This window comes from Camelus dromedarius, chromosome 19 (genome assembly GCF_036321535.1).
Source record: "Camelus dromedarius isolate mCamDro1 chromosome 19, mCamDro1.pat, whole genome shotgun sequence".
Classification (NCBI taxonomy): domain Eukaryota; kingdom Metazoa; phylum Chordata; class Mammalia; order Artiodactyla; family Camelidae; genus Camelus; species Camelus dromedarius.
This window is the reverse complement of record NC_087454.1, coordinates 10,157,255-10,184,617: the sequence shown is the minus strand read 5'-3', so window position 1 is coordinate 10,184,617 and position 27,363 is coordinate 10,157,255. Positions and strand designations below refer to the sequence as shown.

General features: G+C 36.2%; 1 protein-coding gene across 1 annotated transcript in view; it reads left to right on the top strand.

Annotated features, from left to right (window-relative positions):
• DTNBP1 (dystrobrevin binding protein 1) overlaps positions 1-27,363 on the top strand; it is an 89,732-nt gene that overhangs the window by 7,410 nt on the left and 54,959 nt on the right. Inside the window, exons 2-6 of the mRNA XM_031435170.2 lie at positions 876-929; positions 1,649-1,699; positions 6,602-6,662; positions 13,122-13,254; positions 22,584-22,716. Coding sequence (XP_031291030.2) covers positions 876-929; positions 1,649-1,699; positions 6,602-6,662; positions 13,122-13,254; positions 22,584-22,716 — 432 coding nt within the window. The remainder of the gene's footprint in view (positions 1-875; positions 930-1,648; positions 1,700-6,601; positions 6,663-13,121; positions 13,255-22,583; positions 22,717-27,363) is intronic.

Sequence of the window (27,363 nt, the reverse complement as noted above, 5' to 3'; positions counted from 1 at the left end):
AAAGTTTTATGAACTTCATATTTTATATATAGAGGAGCATATTTTATTTTACATATACATTTTAGCCCATTTATCTGTTTTCCAGCCCAATAATTTAAAAAAGGAGATAGGAGGGCCGCAGGCTGTCATAGTTAAATAGTTAGCAGAAGCAGCAAGTGGTAGCCTGTACGAGATGACCAGTGGTGGAGATGGAAAATTTTAATTTGGAAAAAATAGACACAGGATCCTGAACAAACTCAGAAACTCAAAAAAGCACCTTTTACGATTGGTTTCCAGTTGGTAAATGCAGAGGCATTCCTAGCTGAGAAACACCTGAGGAGAGTACTGTTTCGGCACGAAATGTAGTCAGTGATATTCATAATAATGAGCTGGAGTTATCAGAAAACGTCCAATAGACTGTACCAGGTCCTCCTTAATAAAAGAGGTTTGTAACATATTTTAGAAAGCCTTTCATCAATAGCTAACATTTCACCAAATGTTGGTACTTAAGGGATTCGAGTGCCTGGCATAGTATCCACTTAATAAAATGTGCTGCTTAGATATCTTTGTTACGGATCAAGTTCACCTAAGGGGACCACTTTTTCCCCTAAGGATGATGCCAGAATAATGAGGTTTTTCAGATCCAGTCACATTTAGGAAGTTTCTAGAAAAGGGATTTGGGGCAAGAAAAATACATAAAAATATTTGCTACAAATTTTCCATATGTGATATCTGACTTACAATAAACAAGTGTTTGTTGTCTGTAGAGGTGCTTAATTCTTGCTAAAAAAAAAAATTAGCTTATCCAACCTCAAAGTTTAACAGCTATGAAATATGCAGTTGAAAAAAAATCTCTTAGGCTGTAAAAATGATATTTTATACTTGTTGAATTACAGGCTGAAGACTTTAAGTGACAAGTCAAGAGAAGCTAAAGTAAAAAACAAACCCAGGTAAGCTAGTGCTGATTTAATTTACTATGACTTAAATTTCATACAACTTTGGGTTGTAATCACAGAGGTATAATTACTTTAATGGTTCTTACATCTGTTGAATGCATCTGACTAAATGATTTATTGATTCTTTCTAAATTTGGTAACACTGGAAATTTTTCTGATAAAATGGTAAAATAGTTGAAAATGGTGAAGTGTAACTGTTTTACTCTATGACAATTAATGGCTATTTGATCATAATTAATATTTTTATTTGTATAGCAAGAGCAAAATACAAGTTCTCCATTGTTGAGAAGCCCAGTAATAGTGAAATAATACTTGACAAGTGAGCCTCTTTAGCTGTGTTATCTGTTTTATATGAAAACACTAGTACTATTTGTGCAATTTTTCCATTTTTTAATAAAGTAAAGCACATGATCAAATTTCACTTTAAACCTAAAGATGAAAAGCCTTTAAAATAATTTCTTGTTATCTGGCTTTATGTTAAAGTGCCTATTGTGTTATTGTGTGCTAAAAATCTATACGGCAAAGTGATGGTTGATAGTGTATAGCAAGTGGATTAACTTTGAATAAAACAATACAAACACTAGTTTAGATAAATTGTCATTAGTGATTTTAAAATAGTCCACATTATGACTGATAGTGTCAAAATTATTGTAACTTTTTAAGTTGGCCTAAATCAGCAACAGTTTTAATAAAATAAGTGTTTCTTTTCGCAGAACTATTCCATATTTGCCAAAGTACTCTGCTGGACTAGAATTACTTAGCAGGTAAGTGTTTTTATTTAAGTGAAAAGGTTATGCTTCTGACTTTTGTCTAAACATATTTTGTAATTTTATGGATAGAAACCTCAAAACAACTAAATTTTATCTTAACGTAGAGACTGGAAATTATTTACTTGTTTCCCTCAGGGGCTTTTACATTTCACTGATGAATCCAAAGGCCATTCAGTCTTTGAGCATATTGATCACTGTTGTGTTTACTATTGGATACTTCATCACGTGCATGTATTGTTTATGATTTCTTTGTTGCAATAAAATTGATTCTGAATTTGAGTCCTTAATAATTTTCTTAACTTTGATTACTTAATGTTATACCATTTCTTCTCCAGTTCATTTCTGCTGTTAAAATACATGATTTTCTTAGCTATGACATCTAAAACATAAGTAACAAAGAAATAAAAAGATAAATTGGACTTCATCAAAATTTAAAACTTTTGCACTTCAAAGAACACCATTAAGAAAGTGAAACAATGGTCTGCAGAATGGGTAAAAATATTTGCAAATTATACATCTAAGTTATGTATCTAAAACATATAAAGAACTTTTGTAACTGAACAATAAAAAGATAAACAATGCAATGAAGAAATAGATGAAGAATTTGAATAGACATTTCCATAAAAAGATAGACAAATGGCCAATAGGCACATAAGAAGATTGTCAACATCATCAGTCATAAGGGAGATGCAAATCAAAGCCACAGTGAGATACTGCTTCATACCCACTAGGATGGCTGTAATCGGAAAGACAAATATTGACAAGTGGTGGCAATGATATGGAGAAATTAGAACCCTAATGTTTTACTAGTAGGAATATAAAGTGGCACAGCTGCTGTGGAAAACAGTTTGGTAGTTTCTTAAAGTTTAATGTAGAATTACCATGTGACCCAGCAATTTCACACTAAGAGAATTGAAAACCTATGTCCATGTAAAAAATTGTACACAAATGTACATAGCAGTATCATTCATAAAGCAGTATTCATAAGAGCCTGAAAGTAGAAACAGCACAGATATTCATCAACTGCTGAATGGATAACCAGAATTTGGTATCTCCATTCAATGAAATATTATTCAGCCACAAAAAGGAATGAAGTACTGACCTATGCTACACTACAGATGAAACTCAAACATCATGCTAAATGAAAGGAACCAATAAAAGGGGCACATATTGTATGATTCCATTTATGTGAATTGTCCAGAATAGGCAAATCCATAGAGACAAAGATAATGGTTGCCAAGGTCGGGAGAAGAGAGGGGATACGTAAAGACTGCGAATGGGAGAGGGGTATCTTTTCAGGGTGATAAAAATGTTTTGAAACTAGATAGTGGTGATAGTTGCCCAACTCTGTGAATATACTAAAAACTACTGAATTATGCACTTTAGAAGCAAGAATTTTATGGTATGTCAATTAAAATTCAATAAAGCTGTTATGAAAATAAGTATATAGTTACTACAAAATATTGGCTATATTCTCTGTATAATTTTTTGAGGACCCTCCATGCTGTTTTCCATAGTAGCTGCACCAATTTACATTCCCATCAACAGTGTACAAGGGTTTCCTTTTCTCCACATCCTCACCAACATTTGTTATTTGATGTCTTTTTGATAATAGCCATCTAACAGGGCTGAGGTAGTATCTCATTGTGGTTTTGATTTGCATTTTTCTGATGATTTGTGATGTTGAGTTCCTTTTCATATACCTGTTGGTCATTTGTATGCCTTTGGAAAAATGTTACGAGCCTCTACCTATTTTTTAATCAGATTGGTTTTTTGCTATTGAGTTGCATGATTTCTTTACATATTTTGGGTGTTAACCCCTCATTACATACATGATTTACAAATATGTTCTCACATTCAGTAGGTTACCTATTTCATTTTATTGATAGTTTCCTTTGTTCTGCAGAACTTTTTTAGTTTGATGTAGTCCTGCTTGTTTACTTTTACTTTGGTATCTTTGCTTTTGGTGTCAGATTTAAAAAAATCATCACCAAGACCAGTGTCGAGCTTACTGCCTGTTTTTTTCTAGGAGTTTTATCGTTTCAGGTCTTACATTCAGGTCTTTAACTCATTTTGAGTTAAGTTTGGTGTAAAGTAGTTGTCAGTTTCATTGTTTCCCATGGGGCTGTCCAGTTTTTCCAACATCATTTATTGAAGAGACTGTCCTTTCCTCATTGTGTATTCCTGATTCTTTTGTTGTAAATTAATTGACCTTATATGTGTGGGTTTATTTTGGGGCTCTCTATTTTGTTCCATTGATCTTGTGTCCGTTTTTATGCCAGTTTCATGCTGTTTTGATTATTACAGCTTTGTGATAAAGTGTGAAATCAGAAAGTGTGATGCCTCCAGTTTCTTAAGATTGTTTTGGCTATTCAGGATCATTTGTGATTCCATGCAAATTTTAGGATTGTTAGTTTCAGTTCTGCAAAAAATGCCATTGGAATTTTGATAGGGATTGCATTGACTCTGTAGATTGCTTTGGATATCACTTTGGAGCATGTGAACATTTTAACAATACTAATTCTTCCAATCCATGAACATAGGATACCCTGCCACTTATTTGTGTCTTCTCTAATTTCTTTAGTTAATAATCTTATAGTTTTCAATGTGTAGGTCTTTCACTTCATTGGTTAAATTTATTCCTAGAGATTTCATTGTTTTTGATACAATTGTAAATGGGATTATTTTCTTCATTTCACTTTCTGTTTCTAGGGTATAGAAAGAGATGTTTGTATGTTGATTCTACATCCTGCAACTATACTGAATTTGTTTATTAATTCTAACAATATTTTGGTGGAGTCTTTAGGGTTTTCTATGTATAATTACCATGTCACCTTCAAATAAGGAGTTTTCCTTCTTCCTGTCTAATTTGGATGCCTTTTATTTCTTTTTCTTGCATAATTGCTCTGGCTATGACTTCCAACATTATGTTAAATAAAAGTGGTGAGACTAGGCATCCTTGTCTTGTTCCTGATCTTAGAAGAAAAGCTTTCAGCTTTTCACTGCTGAGTATGATGTTAGCTGTGTGTTTGTCATATATGAAATTTGTTGAGGTACATTCTGTCTGTACCCACTTTGCTAAGAGTTTTTATAAATGGATGTTGAATTTTGTTAAATGCTCTTTCTGCATCTATTGAGATGATCATATGATTTTTATCCTTTATTTTATTAATGTGGTGTATCACATCACTTGATTTGTGGATGGTGAACCATCCTTGCATGCCTGGAAAAAACCCCACTTGATCATGGTGTGTGATCCTTTTAATGTACTACTATATTTGGTTTGCTGGTATCTTTCTTTGTTTAATATAAGCATTTATAGCTATAAATTTCCCTCTTAGCTCTGCTTTTGCTTCTACCCATAGTTTTGATATGTTGTAATTTTATTTTCATTCATCTCTTAATATTTTCTGATTTTCCTTTTGATTTCTTGTTTGACTCATTGGTTGTTTAAAAGCATATTGTTTAACTTCTGCAAATTTGTGAATATTTCAGTGTTTGTCCTGTTACTTATTTCTAACTTCAACCTTTTGTGGTCAGAGAAGATATTTTGTATGGTAGCTATCTTTTTATTTTTTAATATAGACTTTTTTTTTTTTTTAGAGTATCTCAGGTTCACAGCAAAATTGAGCAGAAGGTTCCGAGATTTCTCATATATGCCTTTAAAAATCTATCAAGGCTTCATTTGTGGCCTAACACATGTTCTCTCCTGGAGAATGTCCCTTGTATACTTCAGTAGAATGTGTATTCTGTTGTTGAGTAGAGTGTTCTGTATATGTCTGTTATCTAGTTGGTTTATTCTGTTGTTCATGTTCTCTTTTTTCTTACCCTCTGTCTGGTCAATTGATGCATTATTAAGAGTAGGTTACTGAAGTCTGTTATTGGAGAACTGCTTCTCCTTTCAATTTTGTCAGTTTTTGCTTTGTATATTTTGAGGATCATGTACAATAGTACAATTATCAAAATGAGGAAATTAACATTGATACGTAATCTATAGACCTTTTTCTCATTTTGTCAGTTGTTCCGATAATGCACTTTTTTCTGGACCAGGGTCCAATCAAGGATCACGAGTTGTATTTAGTCACCATATCTCATTCATCTCCTTTAATCGGTAGCAGTTCTTGTGCTTTCTTTGTTTTTTGTGGCCTTGACACTATTGAAGAGTGCTGGCTTGTTATTTTGGAAAATGCCTCTCAATTTGTGTGTATCTGCTATTTTCTCATGATGAAATTCAAGTTAGTGCCTTTATGGGAGAATGCTAGAAGAATAGTGTTGTGTAGTTCCAGTGCGTCATATCTTTAGGCACACGAGGTTGATATGTCTCATTATTGTTGATGTTAGTATTGGTCACTTGGTTTAAAGAAGTGTCTGCCAGGTTTCTCGGCTCTTAATACTGTTTCCCCTTTTAAATTAATGAGTATCCTGTGGGGAGATACTTGGAGACTGTGAAACTATCCTGTTTCTCTTCATACTTTCACCACTGATTTTAGGATCTATTACTGTTCTTACCTGAAATAATTATTATGTTTACCAAATGGTGATTTTCTATTTTTATAAATTTTTTCTACAATTATTAATTAGAATTCTGCAGGGAGGAGTTTTTCCTTTCTCCCCCATTTATTTATTCAGTTATTTCTTTAAATCATTGAATTCATGGATATTCATTTTATTCTTTGAGTTACAACCCATTGCTACCAGTATTTATTTTGTTGCTCAAATTGTCCCAGATTTGGCCATTGTACGTCTCTTCAAGTTGACTTCTGTGTTTTTGTAACATATCCCCATTATTTTTTGAGCTTTTCCTTTCTGACACCACTGGATGTTCCAGGTTTCTCTTTAGATAGTATTTTCTTAATGTATGGCTTGTATTTTGAGTTAGTGTTTTGCTTTTCTTAGGTATGAAGATACATGGGCTGCACTCCACAGGAGAGCCAAGGAATGCGCAAGTGCTGGAGAGGTAAGGACTTGGCTAATCTTAAACTTGTGGGAAAAATATCTTTTTGCAGTGTTAAATGCTAGTTTTTAAGAAATTAAATTTGTAATTGTATTAATGTTTTGTAGGATATCTGCAGTGGAATTTTGTAATTTATTATGAAACTAAAGCACATTTTCATAATTTCTCAGTCAAGTAGTTTAGTTTCATTAGGCTTAGAGAGTTTATAACTTTTATTCTAGAGTCGCAAGTAAACATTTGGTTCATCCACGTATAATGCTTTAAATTTGAGTCTGATGCTTTTGTAGTATATGTAAATTATAAGATGTAATTTTCTACTCACTAAGAATTCCTTATTATTTGGGCAAAAGTTTAACTTTGCTTTGTCTACCTAAAACCATTAGTTTGCATATTAGCAAATAAATATAAAAATTTCAAGAGTCATGCTTAAGTCACTTAGAAGAACAAACTATTTTCTAGCACCATAGAGTTACAATGAATAAAATTAACTTGTAATTAAAATTATTTAGTAAATATATTTAAAGCTTTTTAAGCCAGGATCAAATACTCTGTGCTATTGATGGCCAGTCAAGCTTTATTTCTTTCTAAAACCACTTCTTTGATTTTGATTTTAATTAATTTAGACTGAAGGCTGGGAAAAAAAAAAAACAAACAATAAACAGGGAACTGAAATCAGAGTGGTTTAAAAAAAAAAAAAAAAAAGAAAAACCAACATGGAAGCTGGGGTCAAATACTAAAACAAAAGCTTTAGAGGTTTATGTCTGTGGGGATTTTGAGACTTTGTCTATGGGGACCTGAGCCTCAGTCTGTGATTCCTGCATAAAGCTCTTGGATATTTGAAGTGGCTACATCTCTCTGTGAAAGGTTAAGCTAGGAAGCTAAAAAAAAAAAAAAAAAAAAAAAAAAAGACAAAGAAAAGCTACCTGTTGGCAAAAGGAGGCAAGGAGGAAACCTGTCTTTATGACAACTTGGAACATACCTAGTATCCTTTTCGGATTTGTTTCCATGGTCTTGGCCTCACATGAGCGTGGGGCTCTTAATTTACACTTCCTGCAAGATCAAGGAACCACTAACTTAAATGAAGGGGCCACAAGTGGCTATGTTTTTTGTCACCCAACAGAAACAAACACAGGTTCTGCAAGGATGAAGCTTGTAAACCTAGGGCTCTCAAGATTCCCACAGATTGATCCCCCATGCCCCTCCCCAAATTAACAAAAAAGCACGCATCTTCTTTATGCATGGGCTCCTTGTACTGTCTTGTGATTCTGATATTCTAGCAATTTTATTTGAAATTTAATTTGAGGATCTTCTCACACATTGTTTTAAAATGTATATCAAACTTAAATATAAAATTTTCTTATATAAATATTAGCCAGAACTTTGTATATGTGTTTGTCTGTGAATGCTGGATAATAAACAAAAGGCATTTTACCTGGGAGACATTCTGCAGTCGATGGCTGTGTTGGCAAACCAAGTCCACCCATTCATAAAAAACAAAATACACCAGGTTTATCCCAAGATCAAAAAGGTTGGTTTCACATTAGAAAATCTTTTAAATGCTGTTGACCACATTAACAAATGAAAAATATATGATCATTAGATGCAGAAAATACATTCAATAAAATTACTCAGAGTAAAACATTTTAGCAAGTTTTTAATAGAAGATAACTTTTGTCCTGATATCTACCCAAACCTGCAGGATCTGACTTGTAGTATATTTATCCCATATTCAGTCATCTTGCTAAAAGCTCTTATTCTAATAATTTGCATTCAGGGATAGGAGTTGTTTTGTGTAGATGGAAGGGAAGGGAAAAAACTTACCAATCTTTCATTTCTTCATGGCTTTTTATAGTGGGTAGAACCTCCAATATAACATTAAATAAAAGTAGCTAAAGATCTTGGTTCAAATTTTGGCTCCATCAGAGTTAAATGTGAAAGGAAAAGCTATACATCTTTCAGAAAATAGTAGAAAAGCTTTAAGAGCTCAGGGTAGAGAAAGACTTCTTAAATAAGGCATAATCACCAGCAATAAATTAAAATATTGATCATTTTTATCAAAGCTTCTGTTCATCAAACAACACTATGAAAAAGTTAAGCAAGTCACGAAACAAAGGACAAGTGTTCAAAAAAAATATGGAAAACCTCTACAAACCATTAAAAGGGAACAATTACCTAATAAAAAGAGAGCACAAGATATGACCAGGCGTTAACACCAAAAAAAAAACATGAGTGGCCAGTGAACATGGAAACGTGTCCTCACTCGATTAGTATTCGAGGAAATACAAATTAAAGTCTCAAATTTACACTCATTAGTTTATGAAAAACTTAAGAAGCCTTGAATTTTCTGTGCAGACGGTCATTATTCATAGATGACAGTTTTCCCGTCGTCACAGATGATGAGGAACAAGTAGAACTAGGGAGTTCACATCGATGGACACAGTCATGTTAGAAAAAGTGAGTTGGCATAAAATAGGGGTTGAAGTTGCACATGCCTTTCAAGCAGTGGTTCCACCCCTAGGGGTGCTTCCAGAGCACTGCATCCTTAGCTTTCTCCTGGTAATGTTGGTATGGCATAGAGTTCCTTGAATAACATTGGCGTGGTGTCATCCATTCGCTGTGTGACAAGTAGCTGAGAGTACTTGAAGTCCGAGGTGGCTAGGGGAGGTCTAGTTACTCCAAGCCCTGTGGAACTACTCTGGGAGGTGACGAGCTCAATGTCTTTGACATGTCAGTAACTAATTTGTGAAAATTGCGTGTATGCACCAGGAGTTTTGTACGAGAATACAACTAGAGGATTTTAGTGAAACTTGAGACAGTCCCAAAGTCCAGCTATAGAATAAATTATTATCCAAGAAATCAGATACTGTACAGCAGTGACCATTAGTGAACTGCTGCACTGTATCAGCGTGAATGAGTCCCACAGTGTTCAATGAAGACTATATCCCATAGAGGAGCTTTAACAAAACTTATTGCTTTGATTGTAAGGAGTGTTTCATAATAAAATATATAGGAGAAAGAGTTTCCTGTAAGATCTGTTGTTGAATTTATGCTATTTAGGGGGCCTTAAATTTTTCCTTAGTTGAGTACTTGGTTATTTTAAAACCCGTATCTGATCAAAAATGCCTCTATTGATTTCCAGAAATATAGTCCTCAGCTTTAAAAATGGAAATTTTATTTTAAAGCTCTCTGACGTACTGTTGAGACATATGTAAACATCTAAAATGTGTATCTTTAATGTGCAAAGTGTTTTTATCATGTGTTTATTTTGTCAGACCATGCTCATGTATCTTCAGTGGCCTTTAACCAAACAGTGTCAGACTGCCAGGGCAAATATACTTAAGGACAATTCAGTCTTGTTAACAAATTATTTTATACTCAGCTGCTTTAAAGCTAATTCTTACTAAGTAGTCTTAAAATTCAGAGCAACATCTTAGAAAATAGTTTGGTCAATGGTAACTTTGCTGTCTAGGCTTTTTCTACATTTTTTTTTTTTTTTTACAAGTTCTTTGTGGGTTTTTTTTTTCCCCTCCCTTAGCAATATATAAATGAATATGTAGTAACTAATGACTTAGTGGTTAGATTCCAAGGGTACCTTTTTAAGGTTAGACTTCCAGTGCATTTTTTTGCTTCCTATTGTTGTGAAATATTTGGGTGCCTTCAAATTGAACTCTTAAGAGTCATGTTTTAACAATTTGGTCTGTAAGCTGGTTGCATTAGACATGCGTCACTCTCTCTTGAGTTCCAGCTTGGATCTCTCCTGCCTGTGGTAGAAAGTGAACTAAACTGGGTGTAGGAACCCCTAGTTTCTGCAGTAATACATTTTGACGTTGGGCAGATGAATGTAGTCTCTGTTTTTAGTTTCCTCATATATAAAATGGTGTAACTCACCTAGCCTGCTTACCAAGCAAAGTTGTTTGGAAATCACATGGAATAACATGCTCCCAAAACTCTGAACTGTTGAGTTTTATACAAAGTAAGGTCCTAATATTACCCATTTTGAAAATCATTGGTGTTTCCTGCTTTTTCTTCCTTCTCCTAACCGCATGTCCGCCAGGAGGAATTTTGGAATGAAGCACTAAGGATTTGTCTTGCTACTTAAACTTGATTTCCTGGTGTTAAATTTGGGTTTATTCAGAATTATTTGCTTGGAGGAGAAAAATTGGCCTTCTGGAGATAGCTCATTTATTATCACTAAGTAAAGTTGAAATACAGTTTTTCAGAACCCCTTCTTTGCTAGCTTTTTACTTTTCTTCTTCCTTTCATTCCCTCCTAAAACACAACCCCTAGAATATGGATTAAGGGCATGGACTTAAGTGTCAGATTCCCTGGGATTGAATCTAGGTCCTCTGTGGCCCTTGAGAAGTTGACTTATCTTTATTACACCTAATTTCTTCATCCATAAAATGGAGGTGGTAATATTGCTCTGTTTACAAGGTTGCTCTGTTTAAATAAGATATATGTAAATTGCTTAGCATGGGGCCTGGTACATAGAAAATGCTCAAAATGTTTTAGTATTATTACATAATGATTGATAATGATTTCTGAGAATCTATTCAACTTTCCCTTCTTTTAAATTAAAATGATGTTTTAATGCATTCTGATATAGTCTCTGTATATTTCTTGTATTCTATATGCAGAATATAAATTTTTAATTTTGTGAAAAATGTGAACTATTCTGTACTTAAGTTTTAATATTTAAGTATTTTGCACTTTAACTTTCAGTAAGAAATAGTTAATATCTATAATTTGTTATAGATTTTTAAAAGTATTAACTTAATTAACCAGAGTAGTTAAGATTTAACAAGCTTTTAAAGAAATACACCATGTATCAGGAAAAATATGTTATCGTCAGATCAACTCTGTGATACAGGAGTTAATTTTTCTTAGAGTTTAAAAACTGAAGCTGAGTATTTGTTGGACCTACTACCAGACTAAAGCACCAAGAGGGCAGGATTTTGTTTTTTCTCTGTTCACCGTTGGGTCTCCAGTGCCTGGCACAGAGTGGGTAGTCAGCAGAAGTTTGTTGAGTACTATAAATGAATCCTGTGGACACAGATCCTTGTTTCAGGCCTTGGTTTCCTTATTACTGCATCACAGCTGTCTCTGTTAGGGCTGCCTAGTGTGTTTTAAATACTCTTCGAGATCTTTATAAATCCGGTTGGCACAGACATTTTTAAGTATACAAAATTAATGAGAAATGCAACTGGAGTAACGCTTGATGTCACCTCCCCAGCTGAGCTGAGGCTTGTATGTGAGGTGGTCATCCCTCCCACGTGGGCTGAGTAACAGTGGGGGGGTGTGGGAGGTGGGGGTACAGTGAGGGGAGGAGGCAGCTTGCTAAACTCCTTGTCATAGCTTAATTCTTTTATTTCAATGTTGTGAATGCCTAGAATATATTAAAATGTAGAAACTAAAGCAGTCCAGCACCACATCTAAATAATTTTCTACCTTATATTGATATTTTTATTCCTCTAAAATTTATTTCTTTAGTGAGATTTAGTAAAAATCATTGTATTCATATTTCAACTCTTAAAGAATCTTTATCTTGGGATGTGTAAATTGCCCCCCTTTTTTGGTAACTGTAAACTCTGATTTACATATAAAATTCAAATGCATTTTCTTCTGCTGTATGATGGATTTTGCAGTCTATACTTATTGGACAGAATGTAGGCATCTTTCACGATTCTTGCCTGTCATTGGTGATGCTTTCAGAAGATGACCTCTCCTTGCTCCTTCTAAATCTTGTTCTGGGCCCTTTCATTCCTCACCATGTTGAGACCAAAACAAAATTGCCTAGGAGAAACTGATGTCTGTCATTTTCCTTACAGTCTGATTTTAGGCTAGTCTAGCATCTCATAACCTGCTATTAGGAACCTTTCACATCTGAATTTCTTCTTTGTTAGTATAAACCCTTTTCTTCTTTTTCTGGGGTTTATCAGTTGCCTCAATATTCCCGTCATATGCAAGTACCATTTACTTTATTTTATGCAGTAAATGTCCCTGTTTAAATGTAAATTGAATCATAATATATTCTATATGCATTCGGGAACTTTTCTTTTAAAAGAATTCCTTTTGCAAAGCAAATAATTACCCGTTCATTATGTTTTGGGTTTGTTTTTGTTTTCTCTTTGGTTGTTAGTGGCAGTTTTTTTGTTTTATTTTTTGGATTTTCAAATACATGGTTTACTTAAATATAGGGTATACTTAGAAGTGACTTCTAAGGTCATTGCTGAACTTTCTCTTTTCTAGGTTAAGATGCACTTTGTGATACAAGCAGTAATTTGAGGTTTTCTGCACTGAATATTAAGGTGGTTCTTTTCTAAGAAAGAAAACAACTTCAGCCTCTCTATACTCAGGAGAAGGGCTTTTAAAGATAACACTGACTGGCTCTCATCACGCTGAATATAATCTCTTTGTGCCTACAGTCTGGCTTTACTCTTGCCCCCCTCTTCTGCATTGCAGCTGGTGGACAGCGAGGTGGTCATGCTCTCCGCACACTGGGAGAAGAAGCAGACGAGCCTGGTCGAGCTACAGCAACAGCTTCAGCAGCTTCCAGGCTTAATCGCAGATTTAGAATCCATGACAGCAAATCTGAGTAAGTTTTACGGTTGAATCTATACATTACTTCTGGGAATGAAAATAAGTTGGTGTAATTCCAAAGCTTTCTAAGACTACGTTAAATTATTCCTTACCAAGATTTGGGGGGAAATAATGAGTTCTGATTAATTTCATATGCTGATTAAGTGAGGATTAGACAAAAAATGATTTGAAGTTTAGAAATGATTTCTAAAACACACCACTTTTTCTGCCTTGATTCTGCTCCGGAAACATAATTTTGTTGATTCTTAAGGTGACTTAGGCTTGTCTTCGTGACTTTCAGTCTCTGTTTAAAAGTATAAATGTAGGAAATAAAAGGGATTAGGGTGGCTTTCTTATGACTATAGGATGAACTCTGGAAGCTGTTACTTTTGAAATTAAGTCTGCTCAAACTTTTCATGTTCTTGTTGGCCATCTGCATTTCCTCTTTTGGAAAAATGTCTGTTCAGTTCTGCCCATACTTTAAATGGGTTAGTTGGTTGGTTGTTTGCTTTTTAATTGAAGTACCGTTGATTTATAATGTGGTGCTAGTCTCTGGTGTACAGCACGGATGGGCTTGGAGGGCGTTATGCTACGCGAAACAAGTCAGAGAAAAACAAGCACTGTAAGATACTACTAACATGTAGAATCTAAAAAAAATACAAACTAGTGAGTATAACAGAAAAGAAACAGACTCACAGATGTAGAGAAGGAACTCGTGGTTACCAGTGGGGAGAGGGACAGGGGAGGGGCAAGATGGAGGTGGAGGACTGAGAGGTGCAAACTATCAGGTGTAAAACAAGCTACAAGGATGTATTGTACAACGCAGGGAATGTAGCCAGTATTTTAAAATAACTATAAATGGAGCATACCCTTTAAAACTTTGTGAATCACTATATTGTATCCCTGTAACATACAATATTGTACATCAGCTATGCTTCAATTTAAAAAATAAGACATTGTAAAATAAACACATAAATAAATTTTTAAATGGTTTTAAAAAATTAGGTCTGCTCAGAGCTTCATGTCTTGAAATAGGCTTTTTTCCCCTCCGCAAACTGAGAGATCAGACAGATCCAGTTAAATGGGGTGCCTGTTTGGCTAAATTTACACCTTGTGGAAGTTTGTTTCTGCTGGTTGTTTTCATTGGGATGGCTTATGCTGGTACTCTTCATTTCTTGGGTTTATATTCAGAAAACTAACTTTTGTGCTTGGCAGGGCCACAGCTTTGGATAATATTGTGGCTTATTATTTTCTAACCAAGCTTACGATCTTAGTGAAGTAAGAGGTAGGAGCTATCTACCTTGGAGATGAGTTTTGTGAGCTAATAACCTGATCCAGTCTTAATAGGTAGGGTATCCCTACCTTCTTATCATCTCTTCTTTTTTAAATATTACTTTTTTTAAGGCAAAACAAAGCTGATTTACAACACAAGTAATTAGCAAATCATAAAACAGGTTTGTGTGTGTGTGTGTGAATAAAATAGACCCGAATGGTATCTGCAGTGCTATTGCTGATAACAGTAGCTCAAGATTATAGCACCCACTGTGTGTCAGAATTTGTTCAGGGCTTTACAGATGTTACCTTCAATCTTCACTAGATCCCTGCGAAAGTAGCTTTTATTATCCACTTTTCAGATAAGGAAGGTTAGGCTCGGAGAGGTTGTGACTTGCTCAGGGTCACACAATAAGATGTGGATCCAGGATCCCAACCCAGGGGGATGACAGCCTCGGTGAGGGTGAGGTGGTTAGGATGGCAGCTGCCCATAGGCCCCACGAACAGCAGTCTTGAAGCCCTGGCATCAGTGTTTTGTAATTTCTGAAGGCAGGGCATGGAAGAGAGATTCTGAGTCGTAGGATTAAGGCCCTGTGCATTATTTCCCTCTTGCAGGTATAGGAATGAGCCTTCTCAAGTCTTTGATAACTAACTGATGGAAAAAGCCTCCAGGATATTTGGAATATTCCTTTTAGCCACTTTCCTTTTAGCTGCTCTTCATGTATCTCTTTGAGTTGCTTGCTTTCCATTGGTTGTGTATTTCTTTGCAGAGATACCTACGATAATAGCCCCTTCTTTTTTTTTTCCAGCTGAGAGTAAGTTCTGTTTATAGATTTTCTTTGTTTGATACCACTCTGCTGATGAAATGCCCTTTGCCACAATTCTAATTATTTTCATAGTCAATTCTGCTTAGGAAATGCAGTTTAAATAAGTCTTTCTTAAAATAGAATATATTGTATTTTCTTCTCAATTAGGATTCTAATATCCCGGGAAAAGTCTGACATTTAGAGATGTAATACCTTCTCTTTGGAAACTGCATTTTGGCTTCTTAAATGAGTAGGGTGGGCTTCCCAAGTGCTCACTTGAATTCTCTCTTTACTAATCTGAGAACATTGACCACTGAAAGCAAATTAAAGCTAAAGGATTCTCTGAAATACTAGTATTATAGACAGATAGTCACTTCCAAGTAATTTGAATCATATTTTTTTTCATTTAAGTAGTTAACATACAAGGTGGGGAGGGTGTAGCTCAAGTGGTAGAGCACATGCTTAGCATGCACAAGGTCCTGGGTTCAATCCCCAGTACCTCCTCTAAAAATAAATAAATAGACCTAATTATCTTCCCCCAACCAAAAAAAAAAGTAGTTAACATACAGTATTAATTTCAGGTATACAACATAGTGATTCGACGTTTATGTACATTATGAATTAATCACCATGCTAAGTCTGGTAGCCTCCTGTCACCATACAGAGTTATCATAGTATTATTGACTGTATTCCCTGTGCTGTACATCACACCCCCAGGACCGACTTATTTTATAACTGGAAGTTTGTACCTCTTAATCCCCTTCGCCTGTTTCACCCAACCACTCAGCCACCCTCTCCTCTGGCAACTACCAGTTTGTTCTCTGTGTTTATGAGTCTGTCTGTTTCTATTTTGTTTTGTTTATTCATTTACTTTGTCTTTTAGATTCCATATGAAAGTGAAATCATACGGTAGTTGTTTTTCTGTGTGACTTATTTCACTTAGTGTAGTATCCCCAGGGTCCATCCATGTTGTCACAAATGGCAAGATTTCATTCTTTTTTATGGCTAAGTAATACTCCACTGTGTATATCTATATATTGCATCTTTATCCATTCATCAGTCAATGGACACTTAGGTTGCTTCTGTATCTTGGCTATTGTAACTAATGCTGTAGTGAACATAGGATTGTATATGTATCCCGATCGATCTGTCTGTCTGTCTGTCTATCTATCTATCTATCTTTCCTAATTAGTGCTTTCATTTTCTTCAGATAAATACTCAGGAGTGGAATAACTGGGTCATATGGCAGTTCTATTTTTTATTTTTTGAGGACCTTACGTATGTTTTCTGTACTGGCTGCACAAGTTTACATTTCTACCAACAGTGTACAGGGGATCCCTTTTCTCCACATCCTCACCAACACTTGTTAATTGTCTTTTTGATAATAGTCATTCTGACAGATTGTGGTTTTGATTTGCTTTTCCCCAATAATTAGTGATGTCGAGCATCTCTTCATGTGTCTGTTGGCCATCTGGATGTCTTCCTCGGATAAATGTCTATTCCAGTCCTCTGCCTACTTTTTGATCAGATTGTTTAATTTTGTTTTTTTGATATTCAGTTGTGTGAACTCTTTATAGATTTTGGATATTAACCCCTTATTAGATATATCCTTTGCAGTATCTTCTCTCATTCAGGAGGTTGCCTTTTCATTTTGTTGATGGTTGCCTTTGCTGAACAAAAGCTTTTTAGTTTCACATAGGCCTGTTTGTTTATTTTTGCGTTTGTTCCTTTTGCGTAAGGAAAATAATTCTGAAGCCAAATTTGGTAGGTTGTAGAAACATATCTATTATCATTAATGTATTTTGTGAATTCATTTTAACAAGTTTATGCATCATTCTTAGATATTTGAATCATTTGAATTTAAATGTTTGTTCACATACTGTAGATTCTTTCATTTTTTGGTAGCCTCAAAATACTTTATCATCACCTAAATACCTTGGCATGATGTTACAAGGCTTAAATAGTCAGGCAATAATAAAAAATAAAAATAACTTAGAGGAAAATAATAACTCATATATATGTAGTCACAAGATTCTCTTAACGTCTTTAAACTTTTTACCCTTTCACTGTCAAATCCATATCCAATCAGTCCGTTCATTTTCCAGACTACTTAACTCTTTTAGTCTTGCCTTGCTCTCCAAAGAGTGTGCCCTTATTAAAGAATAAGGGATTAATATAATGTGAGCAATTTGGACCTTTGATGATGCTTTTAGCTGTGTTATGCTATGGCTTAAAAATATGACTCCTGATTACATGCTCCCTCAGGAATTAAGAACAGATAATCCATTCATGTTGTGGTTTTTTTTTTTTTTAATGTGGTGTGATCCATCCAGCTTACAAAAAGCCTGTGTAATAGATAATTACTGGTAAGGCTTATCATGCAAAAAGAAATGATAAAGATATGCTGGGAATTCGAAAATAAGGGCCATGGGCTGACTCTCAGATCTGGGTTTTGATCCCAGTTCTGCAGCTCCTGATCTGTGAGACTCCGTGCAGGTTTCTTAACTGCATGAAGCTTTAGTTTCTGTTTGCAAAATTAAGGGTAGTTGCAGGACTGAGTGAGATGATGGGTGGAAAGCACTCAGCACAGTGCCTGGTACATATTAGGTATCTGCGGAGTGTCAGGCACTGTTTATAGGCTCTGGGCAAGCAGCAGTGAACAAGACTGGGTAACTGCCACCAGGATGCTGACATTCTAGTGGGAGTCTCTCTAGCCGTTGCAAATTTACAAAGCCATCGTCTTTGACAGAAGGGTGTGGATGGATGTTATGTGATTTAGCTTGTCCTGCAAAATTGTTCAAATGCAAAACCGTACATGAAATGTGGTGAGATGAGCAGTGTAGTGTTCTGTATAGTGAAAGGCAGTAAGGGTAAAATGGAGTGTTGCCATCCAGATTCTGTATCCTTTCTTATTCTGTGCATTTTATTGTAAAACTAGTGAACTGTTTGAAAAGTATTTATTGAATTCTCTTGAACTTCCACTAGAGGGTAGTCTAATCCTGTTCCTATATTGAAGTTTATAATGTCAAGGGCTTGTCTGAATTTTCTCTATTGCTTAGTTTATTTTATATGACCTACTTTAAGAAGACTGTTACCTTCATCTAGAACAGAAGATTCTGTTAATTCTTAGATAACAGAGGGCTGTAAGAGAATGAAGGCTTTCTACTGCGTTTGCACATTTCTTTTGACCTGACCTAACCAGATATGCCACTGTTTTGCTGTCTCTGTACAGAATTTGAGAGTGCCTCTAGCAGGGAGACAGTTACTAGGGTTTCACAAAACAGATTATCTTATTGTCCAGGTTATGTTCTGAAATTAGACCCTTCATTAACTCTCTTTAGACACCTTTTAGTATATACTACACAGATCTCATTTGTTCCATAATGGCTTTTTAATGCATTTACTAAAAGTTCCCTATTACCATACCATCATTACCTTATTACCTTATTACATGAAAGAGTAACAAAAGCATCTGAAGACTCTTGTGGTCTTTTAGTACCTGGCCTCTGTGACCTATGGATTTGTAGTCAAAGATTCCTTGAGGCTAATTATTTTTCTTAGAAAAAAAACTCATTAAGTGTGAAATTTTTAATTTTTGCATGCTGCTTTATATTCTTCATTTATCAGTGGTTACACTACAGATAATACGTATTTGAACTAAATGGCACAAAGGAAAATTCCAAACAGAATGGCTCTTCCTCTGGGACGGTTTCCTCACAAAGACTTGTGAAGCTCTTTCCCGCACAGCTGTCAGGCTCTCCCAGATGGCTTTTCCCAATAAAATTCCACCCATCTTTTCCACTGATCACTGAGTGAGACATATGCTGTTGTTAACAGTGAGCCAAATGGTGAGGCTGGAGCTTCCTGTAAAGGTATATTTGTGTCCACGGAGGCCTGCTAGTGTTTTATGTACATGCATTCTAATTTTTGTTGCCAAATTTACTCATATCTGCAATTTGTTTTGTAATAGGAGATAAGCAGGTTGTGACAGGAAGATTACATTCTGCCCATTTTTAAAATTTTCTAATTTTTTGTTAATGGACATACTGGGGATTGAACCCAGGACCTCGTGCATGCTAAGCATGCGCTCTGTCACTGAGCTATACACACCCCACCATGTCCATTTAAATTCAATACTCAGAATATACATCATATATATGCTTGTAATTATTAAAGAGATTTTTTAAGTTTTTAATATAAAAAGGGAAGAAAACTTACTGATTTTTTATTTTTTTGGAAGTGAAAGTATTTCTTAAAGAGAAAACATGCTATAAGGAAGAAAATTTATTTTCATCAGTACAGTTCTTCTATATTTTATTACTGATTTTAAGTCTGTTAAAAGTTAAAATGGACAAGTTCCATTGCTGATTCTGCTTTAACTCACTGGTAATGCGGCCTGATTTGACACACTGATAACAAAGTACCATCATGTAGTTTAATGTTTTCTAAGTTCTATGTCCATGTTTAATTTATTTGTTTACAAAATTTAACATAACTTCCTAATATTTGAATTAGATGAACATGTCATAGATTTGCTTTCTTGGTTGTTATTTTATGTTTTAGAGTGATAGAATCATTCTATGTCCAGAAATTATTCTTAATTGAATTCAGCAGACTAGGTATTAGGGGATACAAAGATGCAAAAATACAGACTTTATCCTTAAGACTCTTAAAGATTCCTGAGAGAGATGAGAGCACACAAGTAGTTGCATGATGTCAGAGTACGAGTCCTGTGTCAGGTTCACGGGTCTGTGGAAGAAGCACAGAATGGGGAGCTGGTGCTGCAGGCTGCAGGGAGGGATGGCACTGACCTGAACCTGCGAGGGAGATGGGGGTGGGCAGGAAGGCTGGTGGAGACATCTCAGGGACAGGCAGAGGCAAGGAGGAGATGAGTGGTCCTAAAGAGTAGTAGTGAGATTGGGAAAGTAGGTTGTGGCCAGGGTGTGAGAGGTCCCTGAATGCTCAGGTAAGGAGTTAAACTGGATTCCTAAAGTCCTCGGGAGCCTTTGAAACTTTTAAAGGGGAAAACAGGAATATGAGCTTGGGGGTAACCATAAAATGACCACTGACTGTCCCAAACCTTTTAAATCTAGATTTGACATTTAGCACAGGAATATAATGTTCTTGGCGTGTCTTTTGAAGCCTCACTCTTATCCAGTCCCCTAAATGCTAAGGATTCTTTATTAAATGTAATTATTCTGGTTCTTATCACTAATCAGAGTGAAATAGCATTTAAATAATCCTATTAGCTATGATCGTCTTTTAAGACTGTCAAACTGCTTATAACAGAATGAGCTGAACACTGCTTCTTCAGGGCCAGTAGTACTAGCTCCCAGTCGTTTCTCCATTTAACATAACAATAAAAAATAATCTAAATAGCAACTAATATAATAGCATCATTGCCTGTTTTCCCCCACATAAACTCCTTATGTGCCATTTATGACATTATTAAAAATCTTATATATAATTTTTCTTGATTAAAAACTTAGATTTTGCAAATTGTTTCAGGTCAGGTTTTCTGTAGGCACATGTATTAGTGACCCCTGAAGAGAGTTCAGAACTTATGAACTGCATGATTATCAGTCTTTTCCAGACTTATGATCTTCAGTGATACCTCAATATGATAAAAGTCATTACCTAAAATGTCTTTGAAGAGGAGTGCTAAACTGCTTGTCATCACTTTTTCACTTTTTAGTGAAATTTTGTTTTCCCCCAGAATCCATGTCTTTAAGCCATAGACCCTACCAAATAGAAGAGGAAGTTTTTGTAAGCATAGCTATTTAGTAGAGTTAAAATTTTGGATATTAGAAAATGTGAATGCTTCCAGATTTAATAATCTCTGGATCAAAGATTAATTAAAAACAATGCAAAGTTTGCATCTTAATAAACCTAAATTTGCAAGTTGAAGTTAGGGAATTTGCTCCTAATGTAGATGCTGCAGGTGAAGGGAGGGTATGTTCAGTGATAGAGTGTGTGCTTAGCATGCACGAGGTCCTGGGTTCAATTCCCAGTGCCTCCATTAAAATAAATAAGTAAATAAATAAACCTAATTACCTCCCTCCAAAACAAAAACAACAAAAAATAAATTTTAAAAAATGTAGCTGCTACAAAAGCTAATTTAGAAAGTCACATGACAACCTAATGGGTAAGGGAAGGAATTAGACAGAGCTCATGTCTGTCTGAGGGAGGCCTCACAGCCAGCTTGCTCCTTCCCGGCGTCTGTGACTTCCACGCTTGGGAGTCACGTTTCTTGCTGAGCCTCACTCTCCCTCATCTCTGAGGATGCCTCTCCTTTGAGTTCTCACAGCACCTCAAGCCCAGCTCTGTCAGGCCGTGTCATCACTGAAATATGTTTCCCCTCTACTTTAAGCAGTTTGAGCACGGGGACTATCTTTTTCATCTTTGTGTCCCAGTGTCTGGCACATGTGGTGAGTGTTCAGTAAGTGGCTGTGATGCTGTCCAAGTTCTAAAATCTCTGACTCCTAAAACTCTTCTGTTGTCTGAGAGAACAACCAGCCTTCACTCTTACAGCTAGAAAGTCTTGGGCTACTTAGCAGCTGTCATTGGAAATCATTGTGTGTAAGAAGGGCTGCGTTTTGATTCCTGGGTGCTCTTCTAGCTAGGTGACCTTGGCGAAGGCACTGAATTCAGTGCTGCAGGCTTTGGCTTGAATCTTTTAAATGAAGGATTTGACTAGATGATCTCGGTGTTCCGGTGAAGCTGCCTCTGTGGCCTAGAGGCAAAGTTGAGCCGTGAAAGGCCAGTGCTCAGTGCCCTGTGCTTCCTGAGTGTGTGTGCATCTCCATGGTGCCCTGGGGAGTTACGTGTGTCATGTGCCCTGAAGAAAGAAAGGCTGAAGTAACTTGGAATCTCAAATACCAAATTATGTTGGATATCATTTGTGTTAATTATGTTTTACTGTATTCTCATAATTTGACAAGTGTTTGTTCATGTGTGGGGATGGGATCATTAGGCTATCACACGTTAGATTAATGTAAATACTCTGTTCCTTCGTCCTGGTTAATAAAGTATTTTGGAAAGTTACATCTCGAAAATGTTTGAAATATAAAAATATACTCAAAGATAATTTGAAGTATGTTTTAATGTTAGTGCATTTTATTTTGCTTCAAGAAAGTTTAATAAAAATATTAAATAAATGCAAAACAATCTCAGCAGTTTAGACTTTTAACTTTTGGACACTTTTCTCCATGATCAAGGATTCTGATTTTTGACGTTTGTTTCTTCTTTTAACCTTATATACTTTCAGCTCACTTAGAGGCTAGTTTTGAGGAGGTAGAAAACCACCTGCTGAATCTGGAGGATTTATGTGGACAGTGTGAATTAGAAAGATACAAACATATGCAATCCCAGCAACTGGAAAATTACAAGAAAAATAAGAGGTGAGTTTGAAAAATTAGCCACAATATTCACTTTGAATCTCAAAGTTCTCCAGAGTACTTTACATGCTATAACTTACAAATTTATTCTTATAAAAGACAAAGGTTTCAGGTAAATCTCATTAATGAGCCTTCCAAAACATGATTTATTATTATTTTTTTGGTACCAGTATCTGCTGCTGTTTTTTGGAGATGAGTTCTGAAACACTAACGGGGGTAGAATAAAAGGGGAGGGGAGCAGTGCAGCGGGCAGAGCTTTCCAAGAAATTATAACCTCTGACCTCGTTTTCTCCAAAATGACAAGTCCCGCGCTGCGTCTCACCTTTGCTTTCTTTTCTTCTCCTTTATTGTCAGAGCAGGAGGAAAAGGAACCCGAACCCCGGCTGTGGGAAGGGGCTCACGGGCTTGGATTTCAGTTTTGTTGCTTGTGGGTTATGTGACCTTAGGCAAGTTATTTAACCTCTTAACCTCAACATGTGTAGGTTATAGGGAGGATGATAACGTACCACCTCACAGAGTCGCCGTGAGGATTAGATGAGACAGTCGTTACCGGATGTGCTGTGTGCTCTGGAAGAAGTAGCGATTATAGTGATTTTCATTAGGCTAACCTGAACTGGAAACGGGCAGTAAGATTTGGAACTGTGAAATTTTATTTGTCATTCTCTTCTTCACTCTCTCCTAGTGACTTAGACATATTAGATATATAATTAGAACATTATAATTTGTATGTTATAAAATGAAAATTAATTTAGTGTTCAGAAAATATCCTCACCTGTAATTTAAGTAAAAGCCAAAGTGAGGGGAGTGTAGTGGGGAGAGTATGGCTCAGTGGTAGAGTGCACCCCTAGCATGCATGAGGCCCTGGATTCATTTCCCAGTACTGACATTAAAAATAAGTAAATAAACCTAATTACCTCCCCCCATCGAAAAAAAATCCGGAGTGTGCTGGACAAGTCTTAACATGTTTGACATAGTTGAAATGATGGAGTATTTGTCATTTTAGAGGTGGAACTGTATAGTAGAAAGAACACTGTCATTAGAATCGGTCTCCCCAAGTCCTGGCTTCATCAGCTACTAACTGTGCTCTCGGGCAAGCCGTTCGCTTTCCTTTATACTTTATCCTGTCATAAAGCTTTGCTTAGTCTAGAATCTTCTTGACTAGCATTTGAAAGACTTCTAAAAAAAAAATTACACCTTTTAAATACATTTAAATACGATAAACAGATTTGTTGATCATACCTGTTACTCTGAAATATGTAGGAAAAAATGGTGTGCCAGTTGAGGACTACCGATTTATAATCAGTAGCTTGAAATCTATATTACCTGAAGATTAATGGTAAACTTTTCATGTTCTGATAGGTCAGATTTTTAAAACCTATAAAATTTACTTTCTATTTCTCAAGGACCATGTGAGATTAATGTAAGATGCTATATCAGTTTTGTTTGTTTTGGGGGGGAGATAATTAGGTTTATTTATTTAAATTTTGTTTTTAGTGGAGGTACTGGGGATTGAACCCAGGACCTCATGCATGCTAAGCACACGCTCTACCAGCGAGCTATACCCTCCCCGACTTGTTTTTGATTTTGTTGCTTCTACTGTAGGTGTGTCATATCAAAAAATCGTTGCCAAGACCCTTGACAAGGAGCTTTTTTCCCGTTTTCTTCTAGTTGTTTTATTGTTTTCAGTCTTACATTTAGGTCTTTAATGCATTTTGAGCTAAGTTTTGTGAGTGATGTAAGAGAGGGGTCTTTACGTGTGAATATTAAGTTTCCCTGGCACCATTTATTGAAGGGACTTTTTTCTCTATTGAGGATTCTTGGCTCCCTTGTCAAATATTAGTTAACTGGATATGCACAGTCTTTCTGAAATTCTTAACCTATTTTATTCAGCATATAAAAGGCTGAACTATCTTCTTCAAAGAAACCTTTGGAATCCATTTGTTTAGTCAGTCTGTACACAGACTTGTATGTCTGTATGCATATGTGTGGCTGATTAACAGTCAGTTGTAGTATAAATAGAATTGGCAATACTGAGAAAGTAGAGCGGTTTTATTCAGTCAGATGTAGATTGATCAAAAAATATCTTTTCAAAAATAAATCATGTAGAATATTTACTATTCAGAAATGTTACATTTTAAGCTGCTTTTATTTAATCTAGAGGTTATCAAAACTGGGCATAGTATGAAGGCTAGTATAATGACACCAAAATAGTTTTGATTGATAAAGAACTTTCATTTAACACAGTGGATTGAATGCAGTTACGCAGCTTTACTGAAATCCTACACAGGTTGGCTGTATGGGGGGGGTGTGCTTGTGTGTGTGTTCACAGGTTGGCTGTACGGGTGTGTGTGTGTGTGTGTGTGTTTCGCAGTGTACTCCCACTCTGTAGCTCCAGAAAATCCAGGTCAGGCAACTAGATAGGGATGGAGAGAGCAGGGGATGAATGTCTCTGCCTGCAGTAGGCTCCGATGCGTTTTCTCACTCAGCTTCCGTCTGGGACTGTGGAGCGGGCAGACCAGCTGTCATTAGAGCTGAGGAGGAGGCTGAGTTACATGAAAACGTGTAGCTGCTTAGGAGCCAGCATCAAAGCCAAGGTCGTCTTTTTTTTGACTATTGAGTTGGAACAAGCTGAATCAGTCCCAGATGTTATCAGTGCAGCTCTAGTTGAGAATGGATATGATATTTTGTCATCTGTTTGATAGGCATTCCCAGTACAGAGAATAAATCCCTGCCTCCTGTGAAAGGAGGGCTGCGACCTGTTCCCCACAGTGATGTGGCTTGCCGTGGCAGGGATGCTCACTGTGGGCAGAGGGAAACTCATAGCTTTAGAACACTCCTAAGGGTGATTCCGAGCGCTCTTACCTGCCCTTGAGAAACATTAAATGGTGTAACCTAAGTGTTTTCTGCATTGAAGGACATCTTCTTTAGCTCGTTATCTAATGAAAGGGACATATTATAAGCAACTGCATGGTTATAGGGGGAAATACCCATACATAGTTTTTCTGATAACTCTTCTGCATATGAACTGGCACTACTATTACTGACCTTTTATGGACAGGAATGGCCACTGCTTTGCTAAATTGTAAAACATTGTGCAGTGGATTGAATATGGCTATAGGCAGAAGACAAGTGCCAGTCCCAGTAGCTACACTGTCAGTTCAGAAGATGAGTTAGCCGTACAAGTGTAGCTCCTGGATGCCTTGCATAGGTGTTCATAACCAATAGGAAATATATTTCTTGTCTGGTAAGAAGAGTTAATGTGCAGTATATGAGCCAAGATAAAGAACGTGAAACCATTTACGTGGGTTTGTCTAGCTGGCAGTTAGAGGGATGGACTTGAGATGTGGGAGTCCACTTGCATTTGTAGTCACAGGTGTGGGGGAAATAGATGATAAATGTGTACATGATTTTATAACAGGATAGTTTTTGACAACTGTATAGGCTTTGAAGGATATAAGACAGGGTGATGTTACAGTGGTGGGGAGGGCTGCCTTAGCTGGTGTGAGAGGGGAGGCTCTTCTTGGAGGACAGGTGAGAAAAACCTGAATGAGGAGGCAGCCCCACGAGGACAGAGGATGACACGCTTCCGACAGAGGGACAACAGGTGCAGGGACTGACAGATAAGTTTAGGAGAGTGAAGAAGCAGAGCTAAAAAGAAATGTACATTTCTAGCCTTCTAAGTTCTTAATCTTTCCAGTACCGCCATAATATTCCTCACAATGCTTATTGAGATTCTTTTACAATAATCGTATTATACTTAAAATCATACATATGTGAGTGATTTAGTTAAAGTATTTTTTACTTTCAGACTTCTGGATCCTTTGTTTTCCCCTTCAGTATGCAGCATACCATCATAATTTCTCTGAAAATAGCTACATCTTGAAGAACAGAGTGATTTTAGTAATTCTACTCAATTATAAATGACTCATAATTTTAGCACAGTCTTCCATTGGACTTGAAATCTGCTTAGGGGCACACTAAGCTCCAGAAGCATTTTTCACTGATTCATTTAGACTTTGAAGCTTAATTGTTATCCCTTAGAAACTCTCCAGTGAGTAGAGGTCACTGCTTCTATTGATAAGATTTAGTGCTCAGGCATATTTTAAGTCTATATTCCTTTTGCTTTGTGTATTATAGCTAATATTAAGGAATTATGCTCATCTTTTTGTTTGTTTTTGTTTTTGTTTTTTTGTTAACGTTGACTATGGACTAAGTTTAGAAAACCTTGAAAGCAAGGCATAACAGATTTAAGATGTTATGGCATATCTTTAGTAGAATTTGACCAGTTTATGTCCTAGAGAATAACCCCCCAAATTCCTGGTCTTCAGGAAGTGGTGTCCAAACTAACCTGGACAGGTAATGGGCCATGGGTCTGACCTGTACTTCCACTTCAGGAGGTTGGGAATCGTGGTGCTGGGAGGTTTGGCAGGACTGTGGCCACAGGCCTGGCTTTGCAGAGAATAGAACTGGAGAAACCAGTGGCATTCTCCTTGGTGAAGGTGGCTCTGGAACCAAAAGTGAAGGTACCTCGTCCAAGGGAGATAGGCAGAAACTAGCTCCTGAAGTTCTGCATGGAGGTCCGTTTGGATGCTGAATGGAAAGTGGATCAGGAGAGCTTCCGCTCACACACTTCATTTACATAAAGGGTCC